The sequence below is a fragment of the Myotis brandtii genome, unplaced genomic scaffold, assembly GCF_000412655.1.
Source record: "Myotis brandtii unplaced genomic scaffold, ASM41265v1 scaffold79, whole genome shotgun sequence".
NCBI lineage: Eukaryota > Metazoa > Chordata > Mammalia > Chiroptera > Vespertilionidae > Myotis > Myotis brandtii.
In genome coordinates this window covers 2,324,647-2,337,605 of record NW_005371173.1, presented here as the reverse complement: position 1 = coordinate 2,337,605, position 12,959 = coordinate 2,324,647, and the positions used below count along the sequence as shown (strand labels likewise).

Below are 12,959 nucleotides of genomic sequence, written 5' to 3'. Positions count from 1 at the left end.
GGGCTGGGGGTGGGGGGGTGGGGGCACCCGACCTGCTGGTACCAGCAGTGAGACAGGCCTGCGGCCCCGCACCCCCTTGTAGCCCGAGGCCAGGAGATCCTCTCAGTCATACCCTTCCTCGCCGTTACCCTCCACCACCCTCCTGCCCTGTTTCAGTTCCTTCCAGGACACCAGAAGCTGAGTGCCAGGATCCGGAGAAGACTCTACTATGGCTGGGGCTGGGAAGCGGACTGTAGCTTGGAGGAGCTCTCCAGCCCCATGGCAGGTGAGACAATGTTGTGTGACTGGGCAAATGGGAAGCCAGAAAATGGGGTTGTCAGCGGGCACCAAAATGACTAGGTGCAGACACTTCATAGCTAGCTCACTAGTAGTTGGTATAAGCGCTGGGTTTATTTATTTGTATTTGTTTATTTATTTGTTTACTTATCGCCAGCTGGGCTACTTACTTTTATTTTTAAAAATATGTTTTCTATTGATTGTAGAGAGGAAGGGAGAGAGAGAAACATTGATTGGCTGCCTCCTGCACTCCCCCTCCTGGGGATCAGGCCTGCAGCCCCCAGCATGTACCTTGACCAGGAATTGAACTATGGACCCCTCGGTGCATGGGACAGTGCTCAACCAACTGAGTCACACTGGCCATGACCAGGACTGGGTTTATATTTCACTTTTTTTTTTTTTAGCCCAAACGAGTAAAAAACACTGCTATCTTACAAATCTTTATCACTCTTGTTTTGTATAACAGAATTTTCCAAGAACATGTTTATTTCTCAAATGAACAAGAGTGGGAGACAAATTTAAGTAACTTCAGGTGGCTGGTAAATAAGCCTTCCTACTGGAAGGAACTGCAGTTCAAACTTGGGACGGACTTTCTGTCTCAGTGTGGGAGAATTGATCTCTGTTACTATGGTCCTGTCTCCAGGGCTTCAGATAATAGAGAGCACTCTGGGTCTTCTGCTGAAAGCAGTGGGGACTAGTGTGTGTGTGGGGGGGGGGGGGGGGGCGGGTGGAGTTGTTTGCTTACTCTGTTTTCCTTCTGCCCCTGCAGACATTGCTGTGGAATTGCTCCAGAAGGCAGCCCCCAGTCCTATTCGCCGACTCCAGAAGAAATATGTAGCCCATGTGTCCCGGTGAGCCTGGAATTGAGGGGGACAGGATGAAAGTGTTTGGAACCTAGAAAGAAGGGAATGATTATCTCTAAAGAGAAGCTGTAAAGACACAGGGATGGGCCTCAGGAGTTACAAGAGCTGAAAAGCCCTTGGGTTTAATTACTGATCCTTTCCACCACCTAGGGAGGCATGCATCTCCCCGTGTGCTATGATGCTAGCTCTGGTGTACATTGAACGGCTCCGGCACCGAAACCCGGACTACCTACAGCATGTGTCCTCCTCTGACTTGTTCCTGATCTCCATGGTAGGACAGCCCCTCCCCTCATTTCCCTGGTGAGCCAGGAGCCCAATGTGAGTTCTGTTGACACCACCTCTGGTACCTCTGCAGATGGTGGCCAGTAAGTACCTCTATGATGAAGGGGAGGAGGAGGAGGTCTTCAATGATGAATGGGGAGCTGCAGGGGGTGTGGCTGTGCCCACTCTCAATGCCCTGGAGAGGGGCTTCCTGAGTGCCATGGTGAGTAGCTATGCTTTCTCTCTCTCTCTCTCTCTCTCTCTCTCTGTTTCCCTAGCCCATCTTTATGTTCCTTTCACCCTTTGTCTTTTCTCTCTCAGCCTTCTGTTTCTTAATTTCTCTTTCTGCCTGTCCTCCTTGTTAGTATCTTCCCTTTTTAGCCCTCTGGACTAACTATAGCCTTTGAAGGTGCCTGTGTAGTGAGGCCAGAAATGGAGCATCTCTGCTCCCCCATTCCTCCAGGCCCACCTGGGTACACTTTGAGACAAGAGTTTATCCTACTGGGTGCTGATTATTTGCTTCCAGACTTTCTCTACTCCTAGCCTCATGGGTCATTAGCAGGATTATTTTCTCCCTGTGCCATTAATGGAGGGTGTAATGTGAATGCAGATATGTGATGATTAAATTAGTTAATACATAAAAGCTCTTGGAATAGTATTTGGCACATAGTAAGTGTCAAGTAAGTATTACGCATAGTGGCAGTTGTAGTGCTGTTGCCGCTCTGGTTATTTAATGATTGTGGCTCATGTCTGAGCCTGGTTTGGTGCCCTTCTCTTCATACCCACAGGATTGGCGTCTCTACACTGAACCTCGGGAGATATTTGAGGTGCTGAGCTGGTTAGAGAGCTGGTAAGTTCTAGGAGTTGAGGGGCTTAAGGGCTGAGGCCTAAGCCATAGGAGCTAGACAGAGATAAGGGTCTGTGGGGGTAAGGGGAGCGAAGGGAGGAGACCAGGAAGAGAATTGTCCAAGACAGTGGTTCCCAAACCTGCCTGCCCTTTTTGTAATCAGTCAGTCACCTTTGGGAGGGTGGGAGAAGATTATAAAAAATACAGATCAAGATCTCACCCCCAGTTTCTGGGATCAACAGGCAACCTAGGAATCTGTACTTTTAACAAGTTCCCCAGTGTTCCCTGGTGGGTCCCTGGGAGAATGTAGGTACCATTGGGCCAGCTGCAGACGCTCTGTCTTTTCTCCCCTCCCAACAGTGTGGCTGAGCATCAGGGACGGCGACGGGGCTGGTACACCTACACAGACCTGTGTGTGCTGCTGGAGCAGCCAGCCTGGCAGCTGGCCCTGGGCTCCCTCTGCCATCGGCTGGCAAAGGTGAGAAGGAGTTAGGAAGGATAGGAGGCTTGAGCAGGTTGGTGTGTGGATGGGATGATGTAAAGCAAATGCTAAAAGGGTTTAGGAGATGGTGACAGAGAGCTCTAACTTGAACTTCTAGAGACTGGGGTGGGTGTGTTACGACTATCAGAAGCAGGTTTTAGGGGGAGGGTAATTGACACTGACCTTTCTTATCTTCTCTCCTGCAGCTGTCCTGCCTGTTAGCTGTGGCATACGTGAGCGGTGTGGCCCTGGCTGTGGCGTCGGTGGCTGTAATACACCAGTCTTTGGGGCTGTCCTGCAGCCTGCCACCTGGCCCCCCGGACCTTGGACTGGCTTCCAGGTGCCTCTTGGAACCCTGCATACCTTCTCCTGTGCCACAGTGCCTGCCATCTCCTGCTAATGTCTCCAGCTTCCTGGAAGGCGACGTAGGGCTGCGTTCACTCTGGGGCAGTCTTCTGGCCTCACTGACCCCCCCACCATTGCCTCCCCCAGACCCTCCTGCCCCTCCTACTCTTCTCCATAACTGTCCCTTTTGCCAGAAGCTCCAGAAAGACTCACCAACCTGTCATGCCTGCCACCGTCCCAACCATACGGGGCCCCCAAGCCCCTGGTACCACTCCCATGGCCTGGCTCCACCCTGGCCCTGGAGCCCAATGCCTTCTCTGCTCCCACAGCCCCAGCAGTGTTCCATTTTCAGCATCATGGAGCTGGCCCGCCTCAAGTCTTTCATTTTCCCAGGCTAGGTAGGGTTCTGAGGAATGCATGAAGAGGACTTGGGAGTCCCTGAGAACCTGAGGAGCAATGCTTGATTTAGATCCTCTCTACCTCTCTGGGTCCTTGGCTGGTCCCTTGTTATTCTGGGTGAGGGAGCTTAAGGGGTTATGGGGCTAAAGGACTGAAGGTCTCTCGCTCTCCTAGACCTCAGTAGCTGGCTGCTTGGCCAGGGCAGTGATGGCGCCAGGGAAAGCTTCAACCAGGGGCAAGGCACAGGTGGATAGAGGAGAAGCCCTTGTCTCTTCACTTCCTCTAGGCTCTGTTAGACTTTAGCTGTTTAGTTCCTTGGGACGGAAGGGAAAAGGTGGGAGATGGGAAATGTGGGCGAGGGAGGGAGGAAATGTTGACCAGGTCTGTGTGATGTCTCTGAGGCAAGAGAGCCAGGGATTGATAGGGCCAAGGTGGGAGCTCTGAGGGAAGGCAGGGTGAGGTGGGGAGCCCAATCCGCACCTGCCCCTGGAATGTAGTCTAAAGGAGTCTGGGACTCCTGGGACCTTCGACCTTGCCCTTTTGTCTTCCAACCTTATCATTTAGTACCCTACTCCTGGGCTTCCCTCTCTTCTGGTTCCTCTCCTGGGTGTTCTCTTCACAGGCCTCTCTGGCCGCCGCTTTGTATCTGGGTTTTTCACGCTTTTGTAGAACTGAGGTTTCAATAAACAGTTTCAGTTGCATGGCCTGGACTCTTCCTTCTCTGGCAGCCCTTGGAAGGGCAGACTTCCCCATATCTGCCTTTTAAGCCTCCCTACTTCCCAATCCCATTACCTACGACTCATTCTCTCTGAGCCCCATTTCAGAACTTCCTGTTTGATAGTCATAGGCTTCCATTCCAAACTTCCCTTCATCCCTGCTCCCAGCACCCTGGGGTCACTAGCGCTGCCCAACTTGGGTGTCATGGGGTATGGATGGTTACTGTACCATGTTTGGGGTTGGCCATGACTGTTGAAAGTTCTGGGTGAGCACCACCCTTGTAGTTTCTGAATCACATCTTGAGAGAGAGGCCAAGCCACGTATCCAGCAAAGCCCCATCAGCTTCTTGAGGGCAAGCCCCAAGGACACCTATGAATCCTGGCTTCTAATCCAGTCTGTCACGTGGTGGTAGTTGGTGTTAAGAGCAGTCCCAAGCTGGGTTATCATTGGAAGAAGGAAAACCTTTCTGGGCAGCTGGACTGAGGGTATTTGGGACTGCTTATGATGACTCATAGCAGGGGTGTACTGCCTGCCTTCTGGGGGGCATTTTATAAATGTATGAGGCACTTCTCGCTGCAAAAATTTGAAGGTATGCTCCTGGCATTTCGTTGGCCTGGGCAGAATGCTAGATATCCTGAGATGCTCAGGACACCGCTTATTAGGAAGAATTCCCAAGATGACTTTGGAGTGACCGGCTGCACATCCTGCATAGGAAAACCCTGTTCATATTGGACCCTAGAACTATCTAACTTCACATGTAAACACAAAGTCCTTTTTGCACATTTTAAAAAAGACTCCGTTTTCCAGGAATGCACCTCCTTGCAAATTAAACATACTTTGCTTTAGCACTTTACCATGAACTTGTTCACTACTTTGGAGCATCAGGTCACCAAGGACAGCACTGCCTATGGTCTGGTCCATGAGTCCACGGGAAAGGACCAGTATCGGCATTGTGGCTACTGCATCCACAGGGTGGGGACTGGATCACTTCACTGCCTTCTCTTTTAGTTGGGCCCAAACTTTCACATAATGAAATACCTTTTGTCATAAATTATTTTTATTTCTCCTTTATATTACCGTGAGGACGTTATATAGGTTGTCATGTATGTCATTCATTACCCATTCATTACCTTTTAAGGTAGTCCAAGGGCTTTGACCCTGAAAGGGTAGAGGACTGTAGTGTAATGATGGTTCTAAATTGCGGTGGAGAGGAGGGAATAGAGTCTAAAATCTTCCCAGGTTATTTTCTAGATCTCCTCACCCCTCTTATCCTGCTTTACAGAGACTGGAACAAGGGATCTAGATGGAGATTCTTGGGGGAGGAATCCAGAACATGGCTCCCAGTTAATGGATGATGGAATTTGCACAAGAACTGGGCAAAGGTGAAAGGGCTGTGTCCTCTCCCAAATCTCTCATTCCTTCGCTCTGCTTCATTGGCACTCCAACCACCTCCCCACTCCAGGCAGCCAAACTCTGACTTCAGCCAAACTCTGACCTCTTACTCTACTTAATTCTGGCTCAGGGCAGTCAACACAAGACGAAAGGCAGGACAGCATGAGCCGATCACACCCCCAAACCATCCAACTCAGATCTGTGGGCTCCCAACAAACCCAGGCTCCCCTGTCTCCACAGCTTGCTGTCCAGAATCCCTCCTCCCACTCTTGGGCGTCTCTAAGTAGGCCTCCTCCCTGGGGCCTCGGCTGTCTTCTGGCTTTGCAGGTAGGAGGCAGATGTGCAGGAGTTGGTGCTGGCTGAAGGGGGTGTTTGGGGAGTAGATGTGGCATTAGAAATTCTCTGGAAATAGGTATTTCTGCCTAGTTCTGAAGACCACCCCTTCCCGTACCTCTACCTGCAGCATATTTTGGTCCTGGCTTCTCTCCTCTGTGCCTCGCACCTGCTTCTGCTTCGAAGTCTCCCCCCAGGAGGACTCTCTTACTCCCCTGCCCACCTCCTGGCCTCCAGCCTCTTTGCATGTGGTGTGTCTACCACCCTGCAAACTTGGATGGGCAGCAGGTAAGGGGGGCTCCCTAGAGGGAGAGGGCAGGTCCCAGGGGTGGCTAGGAGAACCTTGGGAAGTCCTTTTGGCTGCAACCTGTTTCCAGACCTGCTGGGGCTGCTGTTCCTACAGGCTGCCTCTTGTCCAGGCTCCATCCTTTGAGTTCCTTGTCCCTGCTCTGGTGTTGACCAACCGGAAGCTGCCTCTGGCCATCCAGCAACCTGGAAACTGTGAGCACCGGAGCAAGGCTGAGGGTGGGGTTGGGTGCTAATCTGAGTGTACAGGTGTAGGTAGGTACAGAATTGAGAAAAGGCACCTTGGGGGTCTTGGAGCTGTGCAGGCATCAGCTAGGACTGCACTGCCGTGGGTCTCCATCCCATTTACCTCCTCTCCATGCCCCCAACTTTCCAGCCTCCCACCTGCTGCACCCGTGTGAGGGGCCTGGCTGCCATAGCCTGGAGCTCCGGAACACTTCTCTCCAAGAGGTAGTGCCTGGGGCTGGGGCTGGGGAGGCTCTGGTTTCCATTATGCAGGGAGTGAGCTGCTCTGAGAGGAGGGGGTGGGGGTGCTCTGGGGAAGGGCCCACCCTGGAATTAGGAAGTCAAGGCAAGGTCAAATCGGTCAATCAGAATGTTTTCTCTGTCCTCTCCTCCTCTCCACTAGGTGTCTGGGGCAGTGGTGGTGTCTGGGCTGCTGCAGGGCATACTGGGACTATTGGGGGCTCCTGGTCACTTGTTCCTTCACTGCGGACCCCTGGTACTGGCCCCCAGCCTGGTTGTGGCAGGGCTCTCTGCCCACAGGGAGGTGGCCCTGTTCTGCTCTGGTCACTGGGGGCTGGCCTTGCTGTACGTAAGTCCTGAGAGGCGTGGGGTGGTGACCAGCGGGGTGTGCAGGACAGGACAGGGGGAGGGCAGAGTTGCTGGCCCTACCAGATTGAGCAGCTATCTGAGCAGGGACAACTTTGTGGATTCATTTGGTTTCCCTAACTTTCACACAGTCTTCCACTGACCCCCAAAGTGCCGTCCTTCCCCGTCCATGGGGGCTTTCTTCTCTGGGGACCCCCTTTTGTGGAATTCTGCCACTCCTGCCTCCATTGCCTGCCTCAGGATACCTGCTTCCTCCTGCTCCTCAAGTTCCTTCTCTCTCCTAGGCTTATCCTGCTCATGGTGGTCTGTTCTCAGCACCTGGGCTCCTGCCAGTTACCTCCATGCCCCTGGAGGCCAGCTTCAACCTCTTCAACTTGCACTCGAATCCCTGCCTTCCGGTTCCTCTCGGTATGTGGGGGTCTGGGCAGGGGCAGTCAAGATTAGAAGGGCCAGCACAGTACACTTGCTCGACCCACCCCCTACTCTCTGGCCTCTGTTACTCCTCTAAGGCTGGCCTGGAAGGATCTGGGGGGTGGAGGGAGGTTCTTTTCCATCTCAGTCTCGCCCCTCAGGTGCTGGTCCCAGTGGCCTGTGTGTGGATCATCTCTGCCCTTCTGGGTCTCAGCGTCATCCCCCTGGAGCTGTCTGCCCCCACTGAGGCACCGTGGTTTTGGCTGCCTCACCCAGGTATGTTTTCTCCTAGTCCTCCATCCTCTTGCTGAAATGAAGGTGTCTCTTCCTTTCAACTCAAGATTTAATGAACTTAATTTCTGAGTTAAATCCTGCGTTTTCTCAAAACACACAGGAGAGAGAAATTGCCATTCTCAGGGGCAATGCCAGCCCCTCACCACAGATGTCTGCAAACCCCAGCACTCCCTACTGATACTCCTTACCCAATTTACACATTAATGTTACCTACCCCACAGGCATTTGAGTTAGTGACCTGTGTATAAAGATTGCTTTTGAGGCATTGCATCTGAAATCTGCTCATTCATCCATTTAATAAAGGCCTGTTGAGTGTCGATTAAGTGCTAGGTACTTGATAGGGGACATAGTGATAAACATGACATACATATTACCGGTTCTCATGAAACGTATAATCTATTGGACAATACAGATCCTAATTAAGTAGGCATCCAAGTAATGCAAAATTGCATGTGGCAAGTGTAACGATGGGGAGTACATTGTGTGATGAAAACTTATAATGGGGAGTCTGACTTTATCAGAGAGTCAGGAAAGGTATTCTTGAGGAAGTGATCATTGAGCTGAGATATGAGTAGGAGCTAACTGGGTGAAGGAAGACAGAAGAGCATTCTAGGTGGAGAGAACAGCATATGCAAAAGCCCTGTGGTAGCCAGCAGCACAGCAAAGGATCTTAAACAAGGACAGTGTATCTGGAGTGAGGGAAGTCAGGCAGAGTGTAGTGGGAGATGAGGCTAAAGGGACAGAGGTAAGGTCAGACCCAAGAAGACCTGTAGACCATGGTAAAAGGATGGTTTTTATTCTAAGAGTTTGATGGTTTTCTTCTAAGACATCTTCAAAGGCAATGGGGCCTCTAGGATTCTTGTAGCACAGTCCTTTGGAGGTGGGGGGATGCTCCAGACTTGAGTCTGGCCCCAAAGTCACTCTTTCTCTCTCTTCAGCTGAGTGGGTCTGGCCCTTGCTGACACCCCGGGCTCTGGCTGCAGGCATCTCCATGGCCTTGGCAACCTCCATCAGCTCCCTGGGCTGCTACGCATTGTGTAGCTGGCTGCTGCATTTGCCTTGTCCACCTCCACATGCCTGCAGTCGAGGGCTGAGCCTGGAGGGCCTGGGAAGTGTGCTGGCTGGCCTGCTAGGGAGCCCGTTAGGCACTGCATCCAGTTTCCCCAATGTGGGCACAGTGAGTCTTATCCAGGTATGTGGATGGGATGGGGGCGGGGGCGGGGGGCTGTGCTGGAGGTGTAGGAGAGGGAAGGGAACTCACATGACTGACTGACAGCTGTGTGCTATACTCTGTTAGGCACTTCACATCAGTGTTCTCATTTAGGGAGATGCCTAGAAGTGGTAAGGGGCTAGGAGTGTAAGGAAGACACCAAATCAACATTGAACTTCTTCTATGCCTCGGGCACTGTATCAGGGCTGGGGTTCCAGTGAAGAATGAGTCAAAGTCCCTGCTCTCTTGGGGACTTCAGAGAGGGAGAGGCAGACAATTTGAGAAACACACACACACACACACACACACACACACACACACACACACCCCAAAACATAAATAAGGTAATTTCCCGAAAACAAAGCAGGTAGTGGGGTAGTGGTTGAGTAAGGGAGGCCCCTTTAGGTAGAGTGCTTGGGGATGCTCCGTGGAAGGGTAACATTTGAGTTGGGATCCAAATGGTGAGAAGAGGCCACCAGGCAAACACCTTGAATAGTCAAAGAGGTGGCTGTGTTTTCTAACGTCTCTTCTTCATGTAGGCTGGATCTCAGCGAGTGGCCCACTTGGTGGGGCTGCTCTGTGTGGGGCTTGGGCTCTCCCCGAGGCTGGCCCACCTCCTCACCACCATCCCACTGCCTGTTCTTGGTGAGTGAATGTATCAGCAGAACTGGTATTGACCTAGTATCCCCCCTAGTATCCCCCTAGTATTGACCTAGTGGCCCAACTGGTTGCTGTGGCTGGCACCCTTTTTTTCTGAATAGTCTCCCTGATACATGGATATGTATGTCAGCTGCCTTCATTTTCTCAGCCCAGCAGAAGCCCTTGATTTGGCTTCTGGCAGAATCAGAAACCGCCTTTTGGTCATCTCTCTCCGTCACAATCTGCCCCACCCTGCAATACTCCCTGCTATGCCAGCCCTCTCTCAGCTCCTTTGATGTCTTTCCTATGAGACAGGTGGAGTGCTGGGCGTGACCCAGGCTGTGGTTGTGTCTACTGGATTCTCCAACTTCCACCTGGCTGACATTGACTCTGGGCGGAATGTTTTCATTGTTGGCTTCTCCATCTTCATGGCCCTGCTGCTGCCAAGATGGCTTCGGGAAGCTCCGGTCCTGCTAAGCACAGGTGGGAGGGCGGGGGGAAGAGTTGCTCAGTATCGGGAAGCCAGGGCTTGAGGCTTGAGGCTCTCTGAATTGCAGGCCCTACACCCTTTTCTGGCCTTTCGTATAAACAGTTCATCCATTTGTTTAGCAAATATTTATTGAGCACCATGCAAGTTCCTTGGAATACAAAGGTGCCTCCAGATGTTACAGTCTAGCAAGAGAAATTAGATGTGTAGGCACATAACAGGAAAGGTTCAGATAAAGAGCTGTGCTGCTCAGTGGTGAAGAGATGGATGACTTATGGATTGAGATGATCCAGATAAGTTTTATGGAGAAAGTAATGTTGAGCTGGTCTTGCAGGATGCTAAGATTTAAGCACATTTGGTGAGAAGGTCATTCCTGGTGGAGGAACCATCATAAAGACGTAGAAGGAGGAAGTCATAGGGGATGTCCTGAGAGTAGCAAATAGCTTAGTGTTTTAGTTCAGCTAAGCAAGCAGCAGTGGTTCTCAATTGAGAATGATTTTGACAATGTCTGAAGACATTTTTGGCTGTTACAAAAAGGGGATGGGGAATTGTTACAGGCATGTAGTGGGTAGAGGGATGCTGCTTAGTATCCTACAGTGCACAAGACAGCCCCCCTCAAAGAATTATCTGGTCTAAATGATTAGTAGTACTGAGGTTGAAAAACCCAGGCTAGAGCATAGAAGGTAAGTGGGAAATAAGGTTGGGGATTTTAATACAAAACTTTCCAGAGCCTGGCACAATCAAAGCATATCTGGAGGGCATGTGGATGCTCAGGAGATAGGGTGTTGAGCAGGGATCCTGTGAGAAGGGCCAGGGTGGAGAGGGACAAAGGACGAAGGGGATGGAACTACGATTCAGAATGATCTGTCCTTAGTCCAAGACTTAGATTTAAGTCTGGAAGTATGAAACTCATTGGCCTTGCATAGTATCAGGGTTCTCCTCCTGCCTGGTCCCAATCCTATAGGCTGGAGCCCCTTGGATGTGTTACTTCACTCGCTGCTTGCAGAGCACATCTTCCTGGCGGGCCTTTTGGGTTTCCTCCTAGAGAACACCATTCCTGGTAAGTTGAGGTCAGGCCCTAGACTGGGAATGGCCAGGAAGCCATCACTCCCTGGGTTGGGCAATGACCTGACCGACTTCTGTTTTGCAGGCACACGGCTTGAACGAGGCCTAGGTCAAGGGCTACCGTCCCCTTTCACTGCTCAAGAGGCTCGGATGCCTCAGAACTCCAGGGAGAAGGCTGCTCAAGAGTATGAACTTCCTCTTCCCCTCCAAAACTTGTGTCCCTGCATCCCCCAGCCGGCCCGTTGCCTCTGCCCATTGCCTGAAGACCCTGGGAATGAGGAAGGAGGGCCCGCTGAGCCAGGAGAGACAGCCGACTTGCTGCCTGGTTTTGGGGAGCAGTACCCCCGGTCTAGCAGAGAAGAACTTAGGCCCCATTAATTCCAGGATTCAGACTTCCGCTCTGGTTAGATTGCTCTATCTCCCAGCTTGCTGGAGAGTCAGCTCCCAGGTTCTACTTTCTCTTAGGGAGTGTGTGTGTCTGTGTGTGTGTAAAATGGGTCTACTCAAGGGTCTTGTTTCCCAATAGGTATGTTGCCTTTCCTTCTCTTAATTAAGTCCAACTGTTTCAGAGCAGAGGCCATGAATGAATAAACGAGATTTTGCCTGTAAACTATCTATACTTAAACTCTGGCATTCACTTAAGTATTTACTGAGCGCTTCCCGTGTGCAAGGCCCTGGAACTACAGGTATGGATAGGACAGGGTTCCTGCCCTAGCTGGTTTGGCTCAGTGGATAGAGCGTTGGCCTGCGGACTGAAGGGTTCCGGGTTTGATACTGGTCAAGGGCACATGCTCGGGTTGCAGGCTCATAGGAGGCAGCCAATTGGTGATTCTCTCCCATCATTGATGTTTCTTTCTCCCTCTCCCTTCCTCTCTGAAATCAATACAAATATATTTTAAAAAACCACTTATGGTTTTAAAAGACTTATGTAATTACTAACTAAAATCCAAAGCAGAAGGCAGTCTGTATCGAAGATTAAAACAATGCTATGGGAGCAAAGAGGAAAAAGCAATTAATTCTGACTTGGGTAGTGGGAAAGGCTTTATTGAAAGCAGCAGTTCTGAGGCTGGCCTTAGCAAGAGGAAGATTTGGGGTTGTGGAAAATGCACCAGAACAATTTTCCAGCTCAGGTATCCAGCTCAAGAAAAACCATAAGTTGTATGAAGTACACGATGATTTGAGGGATTTCAAGCTTCTCAGTGGTGATGAAGCCTACTTATGGCAATGTGGGGGAGGCAGGGGAAGTGACATTTATTGACAAGTCCAAATACAGGACTCCTCTCCTGCACCTCACAGGGCATTAAAAAAACAAAACAAACAAACAAAAAAAACAATGAGAGAGACTCATTGATCGGCTGCCACCTGCACACCCCTTAATGGGGATTGAGTCTGCAACCACGGCATGTGGGCATGTGCCCTGACCAGAATCCAACGGTGACCTCTTGGCTCATAGGTGGATGCTCAACCCCTGAGCGGGCCCACCCGACATTCTTTCTTTCCACGGGGCCAGCCCCGCTCCCCGTCCACCTCTCCACCAGCGGGCCGCCCTCCCTCTCCCCCTGGCCAAGGTGGACCACCAGGTCTGAGCGCTCCTCCAATCAGCTCCGTGGACCCAGATGCCCCGCCCATGTCGGCCCGGGCTCCGCCCCGTGTCCCTAAGGCCCCGCCTCCCGTGGGGGGTGGGGAATGGCTCTAGTCTAGGCCTTTCGGTTTGCGTGGGCGGCAGGCCTGCCGCGGGGAGGGTGGGAGCTGTTGCAGCCGCTCACGGTAGGTGGGGTCGGGCTCGAATCGGGACCAGAGCC

The 12,959-nt window shown here is 51.6% G+C and overlaps 3 protein-coding genes across 6 annotated transcripts in view; all 3 read left to right on the top strand.

The window, feature by feature from the left end:
* The window catches only part of CNPPD1 (cyclin Pas1/PHO80 domain containing 1), a 6,385-nt gene extending 2,212 nt beyond the window's left edge, over nt 1–4,173 (top strand). The window contains exons 2-8 of the mRNA XM_014531002.1: nt 157–265; nt 1,046–1,127; nt 1,290–1,410; nt 1,495–1,623; nt 2,189–2,250; nt 2,608–2,725; nt 2,935–4,173. Of these exons, the coding sequence (XP_014386488.1) occupies nt 157–265; nt 1,046–1,127; nt 1,290–1,410; nt 1,495–1,623; nt 2,189–2,250; nt 2,608–2,725; nt 2,935–3,471 (1,158 nt within the window). The 3' untranslated portion in view covers nt 3,472–4,173. The remainder of the gene's footprint in view (nt 1–156; nt 266–1,045; nt 1,128–1,289; nt 1,411–1,494; nt 1,624–2,188; nt 2,251–2,607; nt 2,726–2,934) is intronic.
* A 1,404-nt stretch (nt 4,174–5,577) lies between these two features.
* On the top strand, nt 5,578–11,772 carry SLC23A3 (solute carrier family 23, member 3). Of its 2 annotated transcripts, XM_005883446.2 has the most exons (12): nt 5,578–5,908; nt 6,045–6,202; nt 6,318–6,415; nt 6,597–6,670; nt 6,849–7,030; nt 7,336–7,459; nt 7,624–7,738; nt 8,695–8,948; nt 9,506–9,611; nt 9,921–10,088; nt 11,057–11,152; nt 11,243–11,772. In XM_005883446.2, the coding sequence occupies exons 1-12, from the start codon at nt 5,744–5,746 to the stop codon at nt 11,533–11,535; spliced, it is 1,833 nt and encodes a 610-aa protein (XP_005883508.1). In that variant the 5' UTR covers nt 5,578–5,743; the 3' UTR covers nt 11,536–11,772. The 2 variants fall into 2 exon arrangements, with proteins under 2 accessions (XP_005883508.1, XP_005883509.1); XM_005883447.2 differs by lacking the exon at nt 8,695–8,948 and having other exon boundaries at nt 7,367–7,459; nt 7,693–7,738.
* A 1,050-nt stretch (nt 11,773–12,822) lies between these two features.
* Nucleotides 12,823–12,959, top strand: part of NHEJ1 (nonhomologous end-joining factor 1) — a 96,106-nt gene continuing 95,969 nt past the window's right edge. The window contains exon 1 of one of the 3 annotated variants that reach the window (XM_005883444.2): nt 12,823–12,924. The gene's annotated coding sequence lies outside the window, so the exon portion shown is untranslated. The remainder of the gene's footprint in view (nt 12,925–12,959) is intronic. The other 2 variants (XM_014531024.1, XM_014531023.1) reach the window with 2 other exon arrangements.